We start from the raw sequence: 21826 nt of genomic DNA on the forward strand, positions 1-21826 counted from the left end.
AGAGAGAGAGAGAGAGAGAGAGAGAGAGCAGAAAAAGATGCATTCTGCGTACAGTATTTGATTACACATCAAAAACATGTATCAATTTTCCTTCACTTCAATCAGCTTCTTTCTCTTTAGGTTTATCATGAGATCATTAACAAATCTTGACTTATCATGATCATTTTTTCTTAATCTTGATAATTTAAGTTACTTCTTTTGCTTTTTAGCTAATAGATAAAACCACCAGAGAGAGAGAGAGCCAGGAGAGAGAGAGAGAGAGAGAGAGAGAGAGAGAGAGAGAGAGAGCAGTTAAGATACACCACTTTGATGACACGTAAGGAATTTTAAATAAACAAACCCCCCTTGCATTTGCACCTTCATCATTATGTGTTTCATCTGTTGCCCTTGGCACAATATCCTCCATTTTGGGAACATGTAGATGTTATAGTGCATCCTGTACAATAAAGAAAACAGAGAATTCACCAATGTTTTTAAATCAATATTGATAGTTCAATTACATACTTTACTAGGATAAAAATGCCCCTTTCCTTAGGTGAATAAAAGTTTAATGTATTATTATTAATATCCCAAGTGAGTTAGTTTTTATTCCTTGTGTTTCCCATATCTACATTTTCCTTCACTTGAATCAGCTTCTTTCTCTTCTAGGTTTATCATGAGATCATTACTTTTCTTAATCTTGATATTTTAAGTTACTTCTCTTGTTTTCCATTTGTGCTGTTTGCCTAATAGATCTAAAAACTGAGAGAGAGAGAGAGAGAGAGAGAGAGAGAGAGAGAGAGAGAGAGAGAGAGAGAGAGAGAGAGAGAGAGAGAGCAGTTAAGATACAGTCTTCGTACGCTTTGATGACACGTAAGGAATTTTAAATCAACAAACCTGTTTGAGGGACACAGCATTTACACCCAGGTCCGTCACACCACCCTTGCATTTGCTCTTCATCATTACTGTTGCACTGGCCCTTGGCACAATATCCTCCATTTTGGAAACATATAGATGTTATAGTGCATCCTGTACAATAAAGAAAACAGAGAATTCACTAACATTTTTAAATCAGTATTGATAATTCAATTACATACTTTACTAGGATAAAAATGCCCTTTTCCGTAGGTGAACAAAAGTTTAATGTATTATTATTATCCCAAGTGCAGTTAGTTTTTCATTCCTTCTGTTTCCCATATCTACATTTTCCTTCACTTGAATTAGTTCTTTCTCTTCTAGGTCTGTCACGAGATCATTACTTTTCTTAATCTTGATATTTTAAGTGACCTTTCTTACTTTTTATTTTATAATGATAGCTGGGAGAATATTAGTTAATAAATATAAAAGGGAGAAAAAGAAATGAGAGAGAACCAGTGGTAGACAAAGAAAGAGACAGAGAGAGAGAGAGGAGAGAGAATGAATAACAAAGAAACGAGACAGAGAGAAAGAGAGAGAGAAAGAATAACGATCAGGAAGTTTTATGATTATGTAGCCAAAACACAGGTGCCAGTAATCTAACCACAATCAATAACAAAAATGCCTAACCGTCCTACCTGTGAGCTGACCTTTCACCTTTCCCTGGAACCTAAAGACGACCGGTGACGTCATTAGTCCCACCTATGAAGGAGGGGATTAAGTCATTTAATCACACCCAAAAGTACATCGTTAGATAAGCTCCAACCACTTAGGACGTTTACAAGGCGGGAGAAAAGGTATTGCCCTCCCATTGATTGGATGGCATTTTCCTCTCAAGAACCTTCAAAAAGCAAGTTTGAAGGGAGAGAGAAGCAGATAGATAGCAGACAGAAGAAAGAGAAGCAGAGGAGAGAGGTCGTGAGCCTCACCAGTTGTGATTTGAGATGAAAGAAAGGCTCATACTTCGATTCACTTAATTTGTATAAATACTGTATATTTTATTAGTGTGTTAATGAAGTAAGAAAGCTGCACAGTGTTTTCCTAAGCCTCCTTGGACTCTAATAACATTACAACAATGAGAAAAGAACATCATAACAAATGGTGACTACATCATTACAATTTGTGCTGTTTGCCTAATAGATATAAAATCTGACAGAGAGAGAGAGAGAGAGAGAGAGAGAGAGAGAGAGAGAGAGAGAGAGAGAGAGAGAGAGAGAGATGCACTCTGCGTACAGTATTTGATTACACGTCAAGAATTATAAGTAAACGAACCTGTTTGAGGGACACAGCATTTACAGCCAGGTCCGTCACACCCCCCTTGCATTTGCTCTTCATCATTACTGTTGCACTGGCCCTTGGCACAATATCCTCCATTTTGGAAACATGTAGATGTTATAGTGCATCCTGTACAATAAAGAAAACAGAGAATTCACTAACATTTTTAAATCAGTGTTGATAATTCAATTACATACTTTACTATGATAAAAATGCCCCTTTCCTTAGGTGAACAAAAGTTTAATGTATTATTATTATTATCCTAAGTGCAATTAGTTTTTATTCCTAGTGTTTCCCATATCTACATTTTCCTTCACTTGAATCAGCTTCTTTCTCTTCTAGGTTTATCATGAGATCATTATTTTTCTTAATCTTGATATTTTAAGTTACTTCTCTTGCTTTTTATTTGTGCTGTTTGCCTAATAGAGAGAGAGAGAGAGAGAGAGAGAGAGAGAGAGAGAGAGAGAGAGAGAGAGAGAGAGAGAGAGAGCAGTTAAGATGCATTCTTCGTACACTTTGATGACATGTAAGAAATTTTAAATAAACAACCTGTTTGAGGGACACAGCATTTACATCCAGGTCCGTCACACCACCCTTGCATTTGCTCTTCATCATTACTGTTGCACTGGCCCTTGGCACAATATCCTCCATTTTGGAAACATGAAGATGTTATAGTGCATCCTGTACAATAAAGAAAACAGAGAATTCACTAACATTTTGAAATCAATATCGATAATTCAATTACATACTTTACTAGGATAAAAATGCCCGTTTCCGTAGGTGAACAAAAGTTAAATGTATTATTATTATCCCAAATGCAGTTAGTTTTTCATTCCTTCTGTTTCCCATATCTACATTTTCCTTCACTTGAATTAGCTTCTTTCTCTTCTAGGTTTGTCACGACATCATTACTTTTCTTAATCTTGATATTTTAAGTGACCTTTCTTACTTTTTATTTTATAATGATAGCTGGGAGAATATTAGTTAATAAATATAAAAGGGAGAAAAAGAAATGAGAGAGAACTAGTGGTAGACAAAGAAAGAGACAGAGGGAGAGGGAGAGAGAATGAATAATAAGGAAACGAGACAGAGGGAAAGAGAGAGAGAGAGAGAATAACGATCAGGAAGTTTTATGATTATGTAGCCAAAACACAGGGGCCATAAATCTAACCACAATCAATAACAAAAATGCCTAACCATCCTACCTGTGAGCTGACCTTTCAACTTTCGCCGCAACCTAAAGACTTCCAGTGACATCATTAGTCCCACCTATGAAGGAGGGGATTAAGTCATTTAATCACACACAAAAGAACGTCATTAGATAAGCTCCAACCACTTAGGACGTTTACAAGGTGGGAGAGAAGCTATTGCCCACCTATTCATGGGATAAGATGGGCATTTCCTTTCAAGAACCTTCAAAAAGCAAGCTTGAAGGGAGAGAGAAGCAGATAGAAGAAAGAGAAGCAGAGGAGAGAGGTCGTGAGCCTCACCAGTTGTGGGTTGAAATGAAAGAAAGGCTCATACTTCGATTCACTTAATTTCTATAAATACTGTATATTTTATTAGTGGGTTAATGAAGTAAGGAAGCTGCCCTGTGTCTTCCTAATCCTCCTTGGGCTCGAATAACATTACAACAATAAGAAAAGAACATCATAACAAATGGAGACTACATCATTACAATTTGTGCTGTTTGCCTAGTAGATATAAAATCTGAGAGAGAGAGAGAGAGAGAGAGAGAGAGAGAGAGAGAGAGAGAGAGAGAGAGAGAGAGAGAGAGAGAGAGAGAGAGCAGAAAAAGATGCACTCTGCATACAGTATTTGATTACACATCAAAAATTTTAGTTAGTTTTTATTCCTTGTGTTTCCCATATCTACATTTTCCTTCACTTGAATCAGCTTCTTTCTCTTCTAGGTTTATCATGAGATCATACTTTTCTTAATCTTGATTTATCATGAGATCATTACTTTTCTTAATGTTGGTATTTTAAGTTACTTCTCCTGCTTTTTATTTGTGCTTTTTGCTTAATAGATCTAAAAGAGAGAGAGAGAGAGAGAGAGAGAGAGAGAGAGAGAGAGAGAGAGAGAGAGAGAGAGAGAGAGAGAGAGAGAGAGAGAGAGCAGTTAAGATACAATCTTCGTACACTTTGATGACACGTTAGGAATTTTAAATAAACAAACCTGTTTGAGGGACACAACATTTACACCCAGGTCCGTCACACCCCCCTTGCATTTGCTCTTCATCATTACTGTTGCACTGGCCCTTGGCACAATATCCTCCATTTTGGGAACATGTAGATGTTATAGTGCATCCTGTACAATAAAGAAAACAGAGAATTCACCAATGTTTTTAAATCAATATTGATAATTCAATTACATAATTTACTAGGATAAAAATTCCCCTTTCCTTAGGTGAATAAAAGTTTAATGTATTATTATTATTATCCCAAGTGAGTTAGATTTTATTGCTTGTGTTTCCCATATCTACATTTTCCTTCACTTGAATTAGTTCTTTCTCGTCTAGGTTTATCATGAGATCATTACTTTTCTTAATCTTGATATTTTAAGTTACTTCTCTTGCTTTTTATTTCTGCTGTTTGCCTAATAGATGTAAACTGAGAGAGAGAGAGAGAGAGAGAGAGAGAGAGAGAGAGAGAGAGAGAGAGAGAGAGAGAGAGAGAGAGAGAGCAGTTAAGATACGCTCTTGTTACGCTTTGATGACACGTAACGAATTTTAAATAAACAAACCTGTTTGAGGGACACAGCATTTACACCCAGGTCCGTCACACCACCCTTGCATTTGCTCTTCATCATTACTGTTGCACTGGCCCTTGGCACAATATCCTCCATTTTGGAAACATATAGATGTTATAGTGCATCCTGCACAATAAAGAAAACAGATAATTCACTAACATTTTGAAATCAGTATTGATAATTCAATTACATACTTTACTAGGATAAAAATGCCCCTTTCCTTAGGTGAATAAAAGTTTAATGTATTATTATTAATATCCCAAGTGAGTTAGTTTTTATTCCTTGTGTTTCCCATATCTACATTTTCCTTCACTTGAATCAGCTTCTTTCTCTTCTAGGTTTATCATGAGATCATTACTTTTCTTAATCTTGATATTTTAAGTTACTTCTCTTGTTTTCCATTTGTGCTGTTTGCCTAATAGATCTAAAAACTGAGAGAGAGAGAGAGAGAGAGAGAGAGAGAGAGAGAGAGAGAGAGAGAGAGAGAGAGAGAGAGAGAGAGAGCAGTTAAGATAGTCTTCGTACGCTTTGATGTTAAGATAGGAGAGAGAGATGACAGAGAGAGAGAGAGAGCAGTTAAGATACAGTCTTCATGTACGCTTTGATGACACGTAAAGGAATTTTAAATCAACAAACCTGTTTGAGGGACACAGCATTTACACCCAGGTCCGTCACACCACCCTTGCATTTGCTCTTCATCATTACTGTTGCACTGGCCCTTGGCACAATATCCTCCATTTTGGAAACATATAGATGTTATAGTGCATCCTGCACAATAAAGAAAACAGAGAATTCACTAACATTTTTAAATCAGTATTGATAATTCAATTACATACTTTACTAGGATAAAAATGCCCTTTTCCGTAGATGAACAAAAGTTTAATGTATTATTATTATCCCAAGTACAGTTAGTTTTTTCATTCCTTCTGTTTCCCATATCTACATTTTCCTTCACTTGAATTAGTTCTTTCTCTTCTAGGTCTGTCACGAGATCATTACTTTTCTTAATCTTGATATTTTAAGTGACCTTTCTTACTTTTTATTTTATAATGATAGCTGGGAGAATATTAGTTAATAAATATAAAAGGGAGAAAAAGAAATGAGAGAGAACCAGTGGTAGACAAAGAAAGAGACAGAGAGAGAGAGGGAGAGAGAATGAATAACAAAGAAACGAGACAGAGAGAAAGAATAACGATCAGGAAGTTTTATGATTATGTAGCCAAAACACAGGTGCCAGTAATCTAACCACAATCAATAACAAAAATGCCTAACCGTCCTACCTGTGAGCTGACCTTTCAACTTTCCCTGGAACCTAAAGACTTCCGGTGACGTCATTAGTCCCACCTAAGAAGGAGGGGATTAAGTCATTTAATCACACCCAAAAGGACATCGTTAGATAAGCTCCAACCATTTAGGACGTTTACAAGGCGGGAGAATAGGTATTGCCCTCCCATTGATTGGATGGGCATTTTCCTCTCAAGAACCTTCAAAAAGCAAGCTTGAAGGGAGAGAGAAGCAGATAGATAGCAGATAGAAGAAAGAGAAGCAGAGGAGAGAGGTCGTGAGCCTCACCACTTGTGGGTTGAGATGAAAGAAAGGCTCACACTTCGATTCACTTAATTTGTGTAAATACTATATATTTTATTAGTGTGTTAATGAAGTAAGAAAGCTGCACTGTGTCTTCCTAAGCCTCCTTGGACTCTAATAACATTACAACAATGAGAAAAGAACATCATAACAAATGGTGACTACATCATTACAATTTGTGCTGTTTGCCTAATAGATATAAAATCTGACAGAGAAAGAGAGAGAGAGAGAGAGAGAGAGAGAGAGAGAGAGAGAGAGAGAGAGAGAGAGAGAGAGAGAGAGAGAGAGAGAGAGCAGAAAAAGATGCACTTTGCGTACAGTATTTGATTACACGTCAAGAATTATAAGTAAACGAACCTGTTTGAGGGACACAGCATTTACAGCCAGGTCCGTCACACCCCCCTTGCATTTGCTCTTCATCATTACTGTTGCACTGGCCCTTGGCACAATATCCTCCATTTTGGGAACATGTAGATGTTATAGTGCATCCTGTACAATAAAGAAAACAGAGAATTCACTAACATTTTTAAATAAATATTGATAATTCAATTACATACTTTACTAGGATAAAAATGCCCCTTTCCTTAGGTGAACAAAAGTTTAATGTATTATTATTATTATTATCTTAAGTGCAATTAGTTTTTATTCTTAGTGTTTCCCATATCTACATTTTCCTTCACTTAAATCAGCTTCTTTCTCTTCTAGGTTTATCTTGAGATCATTATTTTTCTTAATCTTGATATTTTAAGTTACTTCTCTTGCTTTTATTTGTGCTGTTTGACTGCTAAGAGAGAGAGAAGAGAGAGAGAGAGAGAGAGAGAGAGAGAGAGAGAGAGAGAGAGAGCAGTTAAGATGCATTCTTCGTACACTTTGATGACATGTAAGAAATTTTAAATAAACAAACCTGTTTGAGGGACACAGCATTTACACCCAGGTCCGTCACACCACCCTTGCATTTGCTCTTCATCATTACTGTTGCACTGGCCCTTGGCACAATATCCTCCATTTTGGAAACATGTAGATGTTATAGTGCATCCTGTACAATAAAGAAAACAGAGAATTCACTAACATTTTGAAATTAGTATTGATAATTCAATTACATACTTTACTAGGATAAAAATGCCCGTTTCCGTAGGTGAACAAAAGTTAAATGTATTATTATTATCCCAAATGCAGTTAGTTTTTCATTCCTTCTGTTTCCCATATCTACATTTTCCTTCACTTGAATTAGCTTCTTTCTCTTCTAGGTCTGTCACGACATCATTACTTTTCTTAATCTTGATATTTTAAGGGACCTTTCTTACTTTTTATTTTATAATGATAGCTGGGAGAATATTAGTTAATAAATATAAAAGGGAGAAAAAGAAATGAGAGAGAACTAGTGGTAGACAAAGAAAGAGGCAGAGAGAGAGGGAGAGAGAATGAATAATAAAGAAACGAGACAGAGAGAGAGAGAGAATAACGATCAGGAAGTTTTATGATTATGTAGCCAAAACTCAGGTGCCAGTAATCTAACCACAATCAATAACAAAAATGCCTAACCGTCCTATGTGTGAGCTGACCTTTCAACTTTCGCCGCAACCTAAAGACTTCCGGTGACATCATTTTCCCACCTATGAAGGAGGGGATTAAGTCATTTAATCACACACAAAAGGACGTTATTAGATAAGCTCCAACCACTTAGGACGTTTACAAGGTGGGAGAGAAGCTATTGCCCACCTATTCATGGGATAGGATGGGCATTTCCTTTCAAGAACCTTCAAAAAGCAAGCTTGAAGGGAGAGAGAAGCAGATAGAGGAAAGAGAAGCAGAGGAGAGAGGTCGTGAGCCTCACCAGTTGTGGGTTGAAATGAAAGAAAGGCTCATACTTCGATTCACTTAATTTCTATAAATACTGTATATTTTATTAGTGGGTTAATGAAGTAAGAAAGCTGCACTGTGTCTTCCTAATCCTCCTTGGACTCGAATAACATTGCAACAATAAGAAAAGAACATCATAACAAATGGTGACTACATCATTACAATTTGTGTTGTTTGCCTAATAGATATAAAATCTGAGAGAGAAAGAGAGAGCAGAAAAAGATGCACTCTGCGTACAGTATTTGATTACACATCAAAAATTTTAGTTACTTTTTATTCTTTGTGTTTCCCATATCTACATTTTCCTTCACATAAGTTCTATCTATTTCTTTATCTTGAGGTACTTTTATCTTGATTTATGATGAGATCATTACTTTTCTTAATCTTGATATTTTAAGTTACTTCTTCTTGCTTTTTATTTCTGTAGCTATAAACTGAGAGAGAGAGAGTTAAGAGAGAGAGAGAGAGAGAGAGAGAGAGAGAGAGAGAGCAGAGAGCAGTTATTGTTGAAGTACACTCTTCGTACACTTTGATTACACGTAAAAGAATTTTAAATAAACAAACCTGTTTGAGGGACGCAGCATTTACACCCAGGTCCGTCACACCCCCTTGCATTTGCTCATCATTACTGTCGCACTGGCCCCTGGCACAATATCCTCCATTTTGGGAACATGTAGATGTTATAGTGCATCCTGTACAATAAAGAAAACAGAATTCACTAACGTTTTTAAATCAACATTGATAATTCAATTACATACTTTACTAGGATAAAAATTCCCCTTTCCTTAGATGAACAAAAGTTTAATATATTATTATTATCCTAAGTGCAATTAGTTTTTATTCCTTGTGTTTCCCATATCTACATTTTCCTTCACTTGAATTAGTTTCTTTCTCTTCTAGGTTTATCATGAGATCATTACTTTTCTTCATCTTGATATTTTCAGTTACTTCTCTTGTTTTTTATTTGTGCTGTTTGCCTAATAGATCTAAAACCTGAGAGAGAGAGAGAGAGAGAGAGAGAGAGAGAGAGAGAGAGAGAGAGAGAGAGAGAGAGAGAGCAGAGCAGTTAAGATACGCTCTTCGTACACTTTGATTACACGTAAAGAATTCTAAATAAACAAACCTGTTTGAGGGACGCAGCATTTGCACCCAGGTCCGTCACACCCCCCTTGCATTTGCTCATCATTACTGTTGCACTGGCCCTTGGCACAATATCCTCCATTTTGGGAACATGTAGATGTTATAGTGCATCCTGTACAATAAAGAAAACAGAATACACTAACGTTTTTAAATCAATATTGATAATTCAATTACATACTTTACTAGGATAAAAATGCCCCTTTCCTTAGATGAACAAAAGTTTAATATATTATTATTATCCTAAGTGCAATTAGTTTTTATTCCTTGTGTTTCCCATATCTACATTTTCCTTCACTTGAATTAGTTTCTTTCTCTTCTAGGTTTATCATGAGATCGTTACTTTTCTTAATCTTGAAGTCTTGCTTTTTTTATTTGTGCTGTTTGCCTAATAGATCTAAAAACTGAGAGAGAGAGAGAGAGAGAGAGAGAGAGAGAGAGAGAGAGAGAGAGAGAGAGAGAGAGAGAGAGAGAGAGAGAGAGCAGTTAAGATACACTCTTTGTACACTTTGATTACACGTGAAGAATTCTAAATAAACAAACCTGTTTGAGGGACGCAGCATTTACACCCAGGTCCGTCACACCCCCCTTGCATTTGCTCATCATTACTGTCGCACTGGCCCTTGGCACAATATCCTCCATTTTGGGAACATGTAGATGTTATAGTGCATCCTGTACAATAAAGAAAACAGAGAATTCACTAACATTTTTAAATTAATATTGATAATTCAATTACATACTTTATCAGGATGAAAGTGTCCTTTCCTTATGTGAACAAAAGTTTAATGTATTATTAATATCACAAATGCAGTTAGTTTTTCATTCCTTCTGTTTCCCAAATCTACATTTTCCTTCACCTGACTTAGCTTCTTTCTCTTCTAGGTCTATCACGAGATCATTACTTTTCTTAATCTTGATATTTTAAGTGACCTTTCTTACTTTTTATTTTATAATGATAGCTGGGAGAATATTAGGTAGGAATAACGTAAATATAAAAGGGAGAAAAAGAAATGAGAGAGAACCAATGGTAGACAAAGATAGAGAGAAAGAATGAATAATAAAGAAATGAGACATAGAGAAAGAGAGAGAGAGAATAACGATCAGGAAGTTTTATGATTATGTAGCCAAAACACGGGTGCCAGTAATCTAACCACAATCAATAACAAAAATGCCTAACCGTCCTGCCTGTGAGCTGACCTTTCAACTTTCGCCGGAACCTAAAGACTTCTGGTGACGTCATTAGTCCCACCTACGAAGGAGGGGATTATGTCATTTAATCACACCCAAAAGGACGTCGTTAGATAAGCTCCAACCACTTAGGATGTTTACAAGGCGGGAGAGAAGGTATTGCCTGCCTGTTGATGGGATGGGCATTTTCCTCTCAAGAACCTTCAAAAAAACGGTTTGAAGGGAGAGAGAAGCAGATAGATAGCAGACAGAAGAAAGAGAAGCAGAGGAGAGAGGTCGTGAGCCTCACCAGTTGTGGGTTGAGATGAAAGAAAGGCTCATACTTCGATTCACTTAATTTGTATAAATACTGTATATTTTATTAGTGTGTTAATGAAGTAAGAAAGCTGCACTGTGTCTTCCTAATCCTCCTTGGACTCGAATAACATTACAACAATAAGAAAAGAACATCATAACAAATGGTGACTACATCATTACAATTTGTGCTGTTTGCCTAATAGATATAAAATCTGAGAGAGAGAGAGAGAGAGAGAGAGAGAGAGAGAGACATGCACTCTGCGCATACTATTTGATAACACATCAAGAATTTTAAGTAAACAAACCTGTTTGAGGAACACAGCATTTACAGCCAGGTCCGTCACACCCCCCTTGCATTTGCTCTTCATCATTACTGTTGCACTGGCCCTTGGCACAATATCCTCCATTTTGGGAACATGTAGATGTTATAGTGCATCCTGTATAATAAAGAAAACAGAGAATTCACTAACATTTCTAAATCAATATTGATCATTCAATTACATACTTTACTAAGATAAAAATTCCCCTTTCCTTAGATGAACAAAAGTTTAATATATTATTATTATCCTAAGTGCAATTAGTTTTTATTCCTTGTGTTTCCCATATCTACATTTTCCTTCACTTGAATTAGTTTCTTTCTCTTCTAGGTTTATCATGAGATCATTACTTTTCTTCATCTTGATATTTTCAGTTACTTCTCTTGCTTTTTATTTGTGCTGTTTGCCTAATAGATCTAAAAACTGAGAGAGAGAGAGAGAGAGAGAGAGAGAGAGAGAGAGAGAGAGAGAGAGAGAGAGAGAGAGAGAGAGAGAGAGAGAGAGCAGTTAAGATACACTCTTCGTACACTTTGATTACCCGTGAAGAATTCTAAATAAACAAACCTGTTTGAGGGACGCAGCATTTACACCCAGGTCCGTCACACCCCCCTTGCATTTGCTCATCATTACTGTCGCACTGGCCCTTGGCACAATATCCTCCATTTTGGGAACATGTAGATGTTATAGTGCATCCTGTACAATAAAGAAAACAGAATTCACTAACGTTTTTAAATCAATATTGATAATTCAATTACATACTTTACTAGGATAAAAATGCCCCTTTCCTTAGATGAACAAAAGTTTAATATATTATTATTATCCTAAGTGCAATTAGTTTTTATTCCTTGTGTTTCCCATATCTACATTTTCCTTCACTTGAATTAGTTTCTTTCTCTTCTAGGTTTATCATGAGATCATTACTTTTCTTAATCTTGATATTTTCAGTTACTTCTCTTGCTTTTTATTTGTGCTGTTTGCCTAATAGATCTAAAAACTGAGAGAGAGAGAGAGAGAGAGAGAGAGAGAGAGAGAGAGAGAGAGAGAGAGAGAGAGAGAGAGAGAGAGAGAGAGAGAGAGAGAGAGAGAGAGAGAGAGAGCAGTTAAGATACACTCTTTGTACACTTTGATTACACGTGAAGAATTCTAAATAAACAAACCTGTTTGAGGGACGCAGCATTTACACCCAGGTCCGTCACACCCCCCTTGCATTTGCTCATCATTATTGTTGCACTGGCCCTTGGCACAATATCCTCCATTTTGGGAACATGTAGATGTTATAGTGCATCCTGTACAATAAAGAAAACAGAGAATTCACTAACATTTTTAAATTAATATTGATAATTCAATTACATACTTTATCAGGATGAAAGTGTCCTTTTCCTTATGTGAACAAAAGTTTAATGTATTATTAATATCACAAATGCAGTTAAGTTAAGTATATCTTAGTTTAACCAGACCACTGAGCTGGTTAACAGCTCTCCTAGGGCTGGCCCGAAGGATTAGACTTATTTTTACGTGGCTAAGAACCTACTGGTTACCTAGCAACGGGACCTACAGCTTATTGTGGAATCCGAACCACATTATGACGAGAAATGAATTTCTATCACCAGAAATAAATTCCTCTAATTCCTCTTTGGAGTTAGTTTTTCATTCCTTCTGTTTCCCAAATCTACATTTTCCTTCACCTGACTTAGCTTCTTTCTCTTCTAGGTCTATCACGAGATCATTACTTTTCTTAATCTTGATATTTTAAGTGACCTTTCTTACTTTTTATTTTATAATGATAGCTGGGAGAATATTAGGTAGGAATAACGTAAATATAAAAGGGAGAAAAAGAAATCAGAGAGAACCAGTGGTAGACAAAGATAGAGAGAAAGAATGAATAATAAAGAAATGAGACATAGAGAAAGAGAGAGAGAGAATAATGATCAGGAAGTTTTATGATTATGTAGCCAAAACACGGGTGCCAGTAATCTAACCACAATCAATAACAAAAATGCCTAACCGTCCTGCCTATGAGCTGACCTTTCAATTTTCGCCGGAACCTAAAGACTTCCGGTGACGTCATTAGTCCCACCTACGAAGGAGGGATTATGTCATTTAATCACACCCAAAAGGACGTCGTTAGATAAGCTCCAACCACTTAGGACGTTTACAAGGCGGGAGAGAAGGTATTGCCTGCCTGTTGATGGGATGGGCATTTTCCTTTCAAGAACCTTCAAAAAGCAAGTTTGAAGGAGAGAGAAGCAGATAGATAGCAGACAGAAGAAAGAGAAGCAGAGGAGAGAGGTCGTGAGCCTCACCAGTTGTGGGTTGAGATGAAAGAAAGGCTCATACTTCGATTCACTTAATTTGTATAAATACTGTATATTTTATTAGTGTGTTAATGAAGTAAGAAAGCTGCACTGTGTCTTCCTAATCCTCCTTGGACTCGAATAACATTACAACAATAAGAAAAGAACATCATAACAAATGGTGACTACATCATTACAATTTGTGCTGTTTGCCTAATAGATATAAAATCTGAGAGAGAGAGAGAGAGAGAGAGAGAGAGAGAGAGAGAGAGAGAGAGAGAGAGAGAGAGAGAGAGAGAGAGAGAGAGACATGTACTCTGCGCATATTATTTGATAACACGTCAAGAATTTTAAGTAAACAAACCTGTTTGAGGAACACAGCATTTACAGCCAGGTCCGTCACACCCCCCTTGCATTTGCTCTTCATCATTACTGTTGCACTGGCCCTTGGCACAATATCCTCCATTTTGGGAACATGTAGATGTTATAGTGCATCCTGTATAATAAAGAAAACAGAGAATTCACTAACATTTCTAAATCAATATTGATCATTCAATTACATACTTTACTAGGATAAAAATTCCTCTTTCCTTAGATGAACAAAAGTTTAATATATTATTATTATCCTAAGTGCAATTAGTTTTTATTCCTTGTGTTTCCCATATCTACATTTTCCTTCACTTGAATTAGTTTCTTTCTCTTCTAGGTTTATCATGAGATCATTACTTTTCTTAATCTTGATATTTTCAGTTACTTCTCTTGCTTTATATTTTTGCTGTTTGCCTAATAGATCTAAAAACTGAGAGAGAGAGAGAGAGAGAGAGAGAGAGAGAGAGAGAGAGAGAGAGAGAGAGAGAGAGAGAGAGAGAGAGAGAGAGAGAGCAGTTAAGATACACTCTTCGTACACTTTGATTACACGTAAAGAATTCTAAATAAACAAACCTGTTTGAGGACGCAGCATTTACACCCAGGTCCGTCACACCCCCTTGCATTTGCTCATCATTACTGTTGCACTGGCCCTTGGCACAATATCCTCCATTTTGGAAACATGTAGATGTTATAGTGCATCCTGTACAATAAAGAAAACAGAATTCACTAACGTTTTTAAATCAATATTGATAATTCAATTACATACTTTACTAGGATAAAAATGCCCTTTCCTTAGATGAACAAAAGTTTAATATATTATTATTATCCTAAGTGCAATTAGTTTTTATTCCTTGTGTTTCCCATATCTACATTTTCCTTCACTTGAATTAGTTTCTTTCTCTTCTAGGTTTATCATGAGATCATTACTTTTCTTAATCTTGATATTTTCAGTTACTTCTCTTGCTTTCTATTTGTGCTGTTTGCCTAATAGATCTAAAAAGAGAGAGAGAGAGAGAGAGAGAGAGAGAGAGAGAGATAGACTCTTAGAGATAATACACTTTGTACTTTGATTACACGTGGAGAATTCTAAATAAACAAACCTGTTTGAGGGACAGCATTTACACCCAGGTCCGTCACACCCCCTTGCATTTGCTCATCATTACTGTCGCACTGGCCCTTGGCACAATATCCTCCATTTTGGGAACATGTAGATGTTATAGTGCATCCTGTACAATAAAGAAAACAGAGAATTCACTAACATTTTTAAATTAATATTGATAATTCAATTACATACTTTATCAGGATGAAAGTGTCCTTTTCCTTATGTGAACAAAAGTTTAATGTATTATTAATATCACAAATGCAGTTAAGTATATCTTAGTTTAACCAGACCACTGAGCTGGTTAACAGCTCTCCTAGGGCTGGCCTGAAGGATTAGACTTATTTTTACGTGGCTAAGAAACTGGTTTAGCAAATACAGTATTTATTAACATTATGACGAGAAATGAATTTCTATCACCAGAAATAAATTCCTCTAATTCCTCTTTGGAGTTAGTTTTTCATTCCTTCTGTTTCCCAAATCTACATTTTCCTTCACCTGACTTAGCTTCTTTCTCTTCTAGGTCTATCACGAGATCATTACTTTTCTTAATCTTGATATTTTAAGTGACCTTTCTTACTTTTTATTTTATAATGATAGCTGGGAGAATATTAGGTAGGAATAACGTAAATATAAAAGGGAGAAAAAGAAATCAGAGAGAACCAGTGGTAGACAAAGATAGAGAGAAAGAATGAATAATAAAGAAATGAGACATAGAGAAAAGAGAGAGAGAATAATGATCAGGAAGTTTTATGATTATGTAGCCAAACACGGGTGCCAGTAATCTAACCACAATCAATAACAAAAATGCCTAACCGTCCTGCCTATGAGCTGACCTTTCAACTTTCGCCGGAACCTAAAGACTTCCGGTGACGTCATTAGTCCCACCTACGAAGGAGGGGATTATGTCATTTAATCACACCCAAAAGGACGTCGTTAGATAAGCTCCAACCACTTAGGACGTTTACAAGGCGGGAGAGAAGGTATTGCCTGCCTGTTGATGGGATGGGCATTTTCCTTTCAAGAACCTTCAAAAAGCAAGTTTGAAGGGAGAGAGAAGCAGATAGATAGCAGACAGAAGAAAGAGAAGCAGAGGAGAGAGGTCGTGAGCCTCACCAGTTGTGGGTTGAGATGAAAGAAAGGCTCATACTTCGATTCACTTAATTTGTATAAATACTGTATATTTTATTAGTGTGTTAATGAAGTAAGAAAGCTGCACTGTGTCTTCCTAATCCTCCTTGGACTCGAATAACATTACAACAATAAGAAAAGAACATCATAACAAATGGTGACTACATCATTACAATTTGTGCTGTTTGCCTAATAGATATAAAATCTGAGAGAGAGAGAGAGAGAGAGAGAGAGAGAGAGAGAGAGAGAGAGAGAGAGAGAGACATGCACTCTGCGTACACTATTTGATAACACGTCAAGAATTTTAAGTAAACGAACCTGTTTGAGGAACACAACATTTACAGCCAGGTCCGTCACACCCCCCTTGCATTTGCTCTTCATCATTACTGTTGCACTGGCCCTTGGCACAATATCCTCCATTTTGGGAACATGTAGATGTTATAGTGCATCCTGTGTAATAAAGAAAACAGAGAATTCACTAACATTTTTAAATCAATATTGATCATTCAATTACATACTTTACTAGGATAAAAATTCCTCTTTCCTTAGATGAACAAAAGTTTAATATATTATTATTATCCTAAGTGCAATTAGTTTTTATTCCTTGTGTTTCCCATATCTACATTTTCCTTCACTTGAATTAGTTTCTTTCTCTTCTAGGTTTATCATGAGATCATTACTTTTCTTAATCTTGATATTTTCAGTTACTTCTCTTGCTTTATATTTTTGCTGTTTGCCTAATACATCTAGAAAAATGAGAGAGAGAGAGAGAGAGAGAGAGAGAGAGAGAGAGAGAGAGAGAGAGAGAGAGAGAGAGAGAGAGAGCAGTTAAGATACACTCTTCGTACACTTTGATTACCCGTGAAGAATTCTAAATAAACAAACCTGTTTGAGGGACGCAGCATTTACACCCAGGTCCGTCACACCCCCCTTGCATTTGCTCATCATTACTGTCGCACTGGCCCTTGGCACAATATCCTCCATTTTGGAAACATGTAGATGTTATAGTGCATCCTGTACAATAAAGAAAACAGAATTCACTAACGTTTTTAAATCAATATTGATAATTCAATTACATACTTTACTAGGATAAAATGCCCCTTTCCTTAGATGAACAAAAGTTTAATATATTATTATTATCCTAAGTGCAATTAGTTTTTATTCCTTGTGTTTCCCATATCTACATTTTCCTTCACTTGAATTAGTTTCTTTCTCTTCTAGGTTTATCATGAGATCATTACTTTTCTTAATCTTGATATTTTCAGTTACTTCTCTTGCTTTTTATTTGTGCTGTTTGAACTAATAGATCTAAAAACTGAGAGAGAGAAGAGAGAGAGAGAGAGAGAGAGAGAGAGAGAGAGAGAGAGAGAGAGAGAGAGAGAGTAGTTAAGATACACTCTTCGTACACTTTGATTACACGTGGAGAATTCTAAATAAACAAACCTTTTTGAGGGACGCAGCATTTACACCCAGGTCCGTCACACCCCCCTTGCATTTGCTCATCATTACTGTCGCACTGGCCCTTGGCACAATATCCTCCATTTTGGGAACATGTAGATGTTATAGTGCATCCTGTACAATAAAGAAAACAGAGAATTCACTAACATTTTTAAATTAATATTGATAATTCAATTACATACTTTATCAGGATGAAAGTGTCCTTTTCTTATGTGAACAAAAGTTTAATGTATTATTAATATCACAAATGCAGTTAGTTTTTCATTCCTTCTGTTTCCCAAATCTACATTTTCCTTCACCTGACTTAACTACTGGTTCTCTCTTCTGGGTCTATACAGCTTATTTTGGAGATCATTGACTTTTGAATTTAATCACCAGAAATATTTAAAGTAACCTTTGAGTTAGTTTTTTCTTACTGTTTTTATTTTATAATGATAGCTCTAGGGAGAATCATTTTTCTTAATCTTGAATTTTAAGTAAATATAAAAGGGAGTTGAATAAAAAAATCAGAGAAAAAGAAGGGAGAACCAGTGGTAGACAAAGATAGAGAGAAAGAATGAATAATAAAGAAATGAGACATAGAGAAAGAGAGAGAGAGAATAATGATCAGGAAGTTTTATGATTATGTAGCCAAAACACGGGTGCCAGTAATCTAACCACAATCAATAACAAAAATGCCTAACCGTCCTGCCTATGAGCTGACCTTTCAACTTTCGCCGGAACCTAAAGACTTCCGGTGACGTCATTAGTCCCACCTACGAAGGAGGGGATTATGTCATTTAATCACACCCAAAGGACGTCGTTAGATAAGCTCCAACCACTTAGGACGTTTACAAGGCGGGGAGAGAAGGTATTGCCTGCCTGTTGATGGGATGGGCATTTTTTTTCAAGAACCTTCAAAAGCAAGTTTGAAGGGAGAGAGAAGCAGATAGATAGCAGACAGAAGAAAGAGAAGCAGAGGAGAGAGGTCGTGAGCCTCACCAGTTGTGGGTTGTTGATGAAAGAAAGGCTCATACTTCGATTCACTTAATTTGTATAAATTCTGTATATTTTATTAGTGTGTTAATGAAGTAAGAAAGCTGCACTGTGTCTTCCTAATCCTCCTTGGACTCGAATAACATTACAACAATAAGAAAAGAACATCATAACAAATGGTGACTACATCATTACAATTTGTGCTGTTTGCCTAATAGATATAAAATCTGAGAGAGAGAGAGAGAGAGAGAGAGAGAGAGAGAGAGAGAGAGAGAGAGAGAGAGAGAGAGAGAGAGAGAGAGACATGCACTCTGCGCATACTATTTGATAACACGTCAAGAATTTTAAGTAAACAAACCTGTTTGAGGAACACAGCATTTACAGCCAGGTCCGTCACACCCCCCTTGCATTTGCTCTTCATCATTACTGTTGCACTGGCCCTTGGCACAATATCCTCCATTTTGGGAACATGTAGATGTTATAGTGCATCCTGTATAATAAAGAAAACAGAGAATTCACTAACATTTCTAAATCAATATTGATCATTCAATTCCATACTTTACTAGGATAAAAATTCCTCTTTCCTTAGATGAACAAAAGTTTAATATATTATTATTATCCTAAGTGCAATTAGTTTTTATTCCTTGTGTTTCCCATATCTACATTTTCCTTCACTTGAATTAGTTTCTTTCTCTTCTAGGTTTATCATGAGATCATTACTTTTCTTAATCTTGATATTTTCAGTTACTTCTCTTGCTTTATATTTTTGCTGTTTGCCTAATAGCCTAGATCTAAAGATCTAAGAGAGAGAGAGAGAGAGAGAGAGAGAGAGAGAGAGAGAGAGAGAGAGAGAGCAGTTAAGATACACTCTTCGTACACTTTGATTACCCGTGAAGAATTCTAAATAAACAAACCTGTTTGAGGGACGCAGCATTTACACCCAGGTCCGTCACACCCCCCTTGCATTTGCTCATCATTACTGTCGCACTGGCCCTTGGCACAATATCCTCCATTTTGGAAACATGTAGATGTTATAGTGCATCCTGTACAATAAAGAAAACAGAATTCACTAACGTTTTTAAATCAATATTGATAATTCAATTACATACTTTACTAGGATAAAAATGCCCCTTTCCTTAGATGAACAAAAGTTTAATATATTATTATTATCCTAAGTGCAATTAGTTTTTATTCCTTGTGTTTCCCATATCTACATTTTCCTTCACTTGAATTAGTTTCTTTCTCTTCTAGGTTTATCATGAGATCATTACTTTTCTTAATCTTGATATTTTCAGTTACTTCTCTTGCTTTTATTTGTGCTGTTTGCCTAATAGATCTAAAAACTGAGAGAGAGAGAGAGAGAGAGAAAGAGAGAAAGAAATCAGAGAGAGACAGTGGAGACAAGAGAGAGAGAGCAGTTAAGATGCACTCTTGTACACTTTGATTAACGTGGAGAATTCTAAATAAACAAACCTTTTGAGGACGCAGCAGCACCCAGGTCCGTCACAACCCTTGCATTTGCTCATCATTACTTGCACTGGCCCTTGGAACAATATCCTTCATTTTGGGAACATGTAGATGTTATAGTGCATCCTGTACAATAAAGAAAACAGAGAATTCACTAACATTTTTAAATTAATATTGATAATTCAATTACATACTTTATCAGGATGAAAGTGTCCTTTTCCTTATGTGAACAAAAGTTTAATGTATTATTAATATCACAAATGCAGTTAGTTTTTCATTCCTTCTGTTTCCCAAATCTACATTTTCCTTCACCTGACATCAGCTTCTTTCTCTTCTAGGTCTATCACGAGATCATTACTTTTCTTAATCTTGATATTTTAAGTGACCTTTCTTACTTTTTATTTTATAATGATAGCTGGGAGAATATTAGGTAGGAATAACGTAAATATAAAAGGGAGAAAAAGAAATCAGAGAGAACCAGTGGTAGACAAAGATAGAGAGAAAGAATGAATAATAAAGAAATGAGACATATAGAAAGAGAGAGATAGAATAACGATCAGGAAGTTTTATGATTATGTAGCCAAAACACGGGTGCCAGTAATCTAACCACATTCAATAACAAAAATGCCTAACCGTCCGGCCTTTGAGCTGACCTTTCAACTTTCGCCGGAACCTAAAGATTTCCGGTGACGTCATTAGTCCCACCTACGAAGGAGGGGATTATGTCATTTAATCACACCCAAAAGGACGTCGTTAGATAAGCTCCAACCACTTAGGACGTTTACAAGGCGGGAGAGAAGGTATTGCCTGCCTGTTGATGGGATGGGTATTTTTACTTTCAAGAACCTTCAAAAAGCAAGTTTGAAGGGAGGAAAAGCAGATAGATAGCAGACAGAAGAAAGAGAAGCAGAGGAGAAACAGTGAGCCTCACCAGTTGTGGGTTGAGATGAAAGAAAGGCTCATTCAATTCGATTCACTTAATTTGTATAAATACTGTATATTTTATTAGTGTGTTAATGAGTAAGAAAGCTGCACTGTGTCTTCCTAATCCTTCTTGGACTCGAATAACATTACAACAATAAGAAAAGAACATCATAACAAATGGTGACTACATCATTACTTTTTGTGCTGTTTGTTAATAGATATAAAATCTGAGAGAGAGAGAGAGAGAGAGAGAGAGAGAGAGAGAGAGAGACATGCACTCTACACTACACTATTTGATAACACGTCAGAATTTTAAAGTAAACAAACCTGTTTGAGGAACACAACATTTCACAGCCAGGTCCGTCACACCCCCTTGCATTTGTTCTTCATCATTACTGTTGCACTGGCCTCTTGGCACAATATCCTCCATTTTGGGAACATGTAGATGTTATAGTGCATCCTGTGTAATAAAGAAAACAGAGATTCACTAACATTTTTAAATCAATATTGATCATTCAATTACATACTTTACTAGGATAAAATTCCTCTTTCGTTAGATGAACAAAAGTTTAATATATTATTATTATCCTAAGTGCAATTAGTTTTTATTCCTTGTGTTTCCCATATCTACATTTTCCTTCACTTGAATTAGTTTCTTTCTCTTCTAGGTTTATCATGAGATCATTATTTTCTTAATCTTGATATTTTCAGTTACTTTCTTGCTTTTTTTTTGCTGTTTCTAGATCTTTGAGAGAGGGAGAGAGAGAGAGAGAGAGAGAGAGAGAGAGAGAGAGAGAGAGAGA

At 36.2% G+C, this 21826-nt stretch overlaps 1 protein-coding gene across 1 annotated transcript; it reads right to left on the reverse strand.

The window, feature by feature from the left end:
- Positions 1 to 1586: 1586 nt before the first annotated feature.
- LOC136851069 (cysteine-rich, acidic integral membrane protein) lies at positions 1587 to 21453 on the reverse strand. Its single transcript, XM_067125039.1, has 23 exons — positions 21351 to 21453; positions 19547 to 19675; positions 18991 to 19122; positions 17643 to 17771; positions 17085 to 17213; positions 16518 to 16649; positions 15070 to 15195; positions 14583 to 14669; positions 13965 to 14096; positions 12464 to 12592; positions 11871 to 11999; positions 11295 to 11426; positions 10048 to 10176; positions 9491 to 9619; positions 8973 to 9059; positions 7412 to 7543; positions 6865 to 6996; positions 5557 to 5688; positions 4915 to 5046; positions 4348 to 4479; positions 2719 to 2850; positions 2208 to 2298; positions 1587 to 1596 (listed from the first exon to the last, which is right to left on the reverse strand). Exons 1-23 carry the CDS (start codon positions 21451 to 21453, stop codon positions 1587 to 1589), a joined length of 2727 nt encoding a protein of 908 aa, XP_066981140.1.
- Between the last annotated feature and the right edge of the window lie 373 nt (positions 21454 to 21826).

The sequence above is a fragment of the Macrobrachium rosenbergii genome, chromosome 23 (genome assembly GCF_040412425.1).
Source record: "Macrobrachium rosenbergii isolate ZJJX-2024 chromosome 23, ASM4041242v1, whole genome shotgun sequence".
NCBI lineage: Eukaryota > Metazoa > Arthropoda > Malacostraca > Decapoda > Palaemonidae > Macrobrachium > Macrobrachium rosenbergii.

What these genes read in the sequence shown, in the direction of transcription:
- LOC136851069 (XM_067125039.1), bottom strand. Translation starts at nt 21,453, where the DNA reads ATGGAGGATATTGTGCCAAGAGGCCAGTGCAACAGTAATGATGAAGAA. An exon ending in ATGTTGTGTTCCTCAAACAG is followed by an intron (nt 19,676 to 21,350) that starts GTTTGTTTACTT and finishes TTTATTGTACAG; the next exon opens with GATGCACTATAACATCTACA. An exon ending in ATGCTGCGTCCCTCAAACAG is followed by an intron (nt 9,060 to 9,490) that starts GTTTGTTTATTT and finishes TTTATTGTACAG; the next exon opens with GATGCACTATAACATCTACA.